Source organism: Capsicum annuum, chromosome 1, assembly GCF_002878395.1.
Source record: "Capsicum annuum cultivar UCD-10X-F1 chromosome 1, UCD10Xv1.1, whole genome shotgun sequence".
NCBI lineage: Eukaryota > Viridiplantae > Streptophyta > Magnoliopsida > Solanales > Solanaceae > Capsicum > Capsicum annuum.
This window is the reverse complement of record NC_061111.1, coordinates 30,627,877-30,628,882: the sequence shown is the minus strand read 5'-3', so window position 1 is coordinate 30,628,882 and position 1,006 is coordinate 30,627,877. Positions and strand designations below refer to the sequence as shown.

General features: G+C 29.9%; 1 protein-coding gene across 1 annotated transcript; it reads left to right on the top strand.

Moving 5' to 3' along the window:
* The first annotated feature begins 219 nt into the window (after positions 1 to 219).
* LOC107875311 (late embryogenis abundant protein 41) lies at positions 220 to 1,006 on the top strand. The gene is made up of 2 exons (XM_047409262.1): positions 220 to 351; positions 651 to 1,006. Exons 1-2 carry the CDS (start codon positions 338 to 340, stop codon positions 886 to 888), a joined length of 252 nt encoding a protein of 83 aa, XP_047265218.1. The 5' UTR covers positions 220 to 337; the 3' UTR covers positions 889 to 1,006.

Below are 1,006 nucleotides of genomic sequence, written 5' to 3'. Positions count from 1 at the left end.
ATTGAGATTTCTTCGTTGAAAAATTATCGTATTGTACAGATATGTCAAATAAATTTATTTATATACTTTTTCTATCTCAATTTATATGACTTTTGAAGATTCAAATAAATTTATGTTTGATTATAATTTTTTATATATATTTTAAATATTTTGAATAGTCAATTATTGTGATTTATAATACTTTTTACATAGTTTTTATATATATAAATTTTATTTTAAAAAAAATAAAAATTTATATTAAGTTCATGGTCAAACTCATCTTATTTGAATCTCAAATGTAAAATATATCACATAAATTTAGACAGAGCTGTGTAGTATATACTCTACAATAGAGTAGATGTTAGTTCTCAGGTATTATTATCTTTCTTTGTGTGCACACTCCTTCAATTTGATTTTCTTTAGGGAAAATTAGACTCCACCAAGTAGTCACATTGACTTCTTTGTATGTTTCTCTTTGTATTTTGAATCCATCCACGAAAATTTACTGCCTCAAGATATAATTTACTATACATGTTAATCGAATTCTTGTATTTTAACTTTCATCAGTGAAAATTCTCACTCCACCTAGATATCTTTCTTATCTTTACAGTCTCTTCTTTATTTCTTAAATTTTTTTATTTTTGCCTTACTCTTTTGGGTACATATTGTAGGAAGGGATATGCAGTGGCGACAAAAGGCGGAGGAAGAGGAAGAGGTGGGCTGAACAACATGATGATGAACAAGAAGCTGATCAAAGGAGGTGATGTTGTTGTTGTTCAATTAGCTCCGAACTCAGCATGGGTGCCTGACCCCGTAACTGGTTATTACAGGCCGGAAAATCAAGCTGATCAGATTGACGCTGTTGAGCTCAGGCAAATGCTTCTGAAGACCAAATTCACAGGTCACTAACAGACTTGAGTTATCTGAAAATTACTGTGTGATGTTTTTACTTGTTCTTTGATTGTAATGGGATTACAATTTTTTTAAAGTATATTGGTGCAAGCTAGCTGATGAGGTATTTTAAATC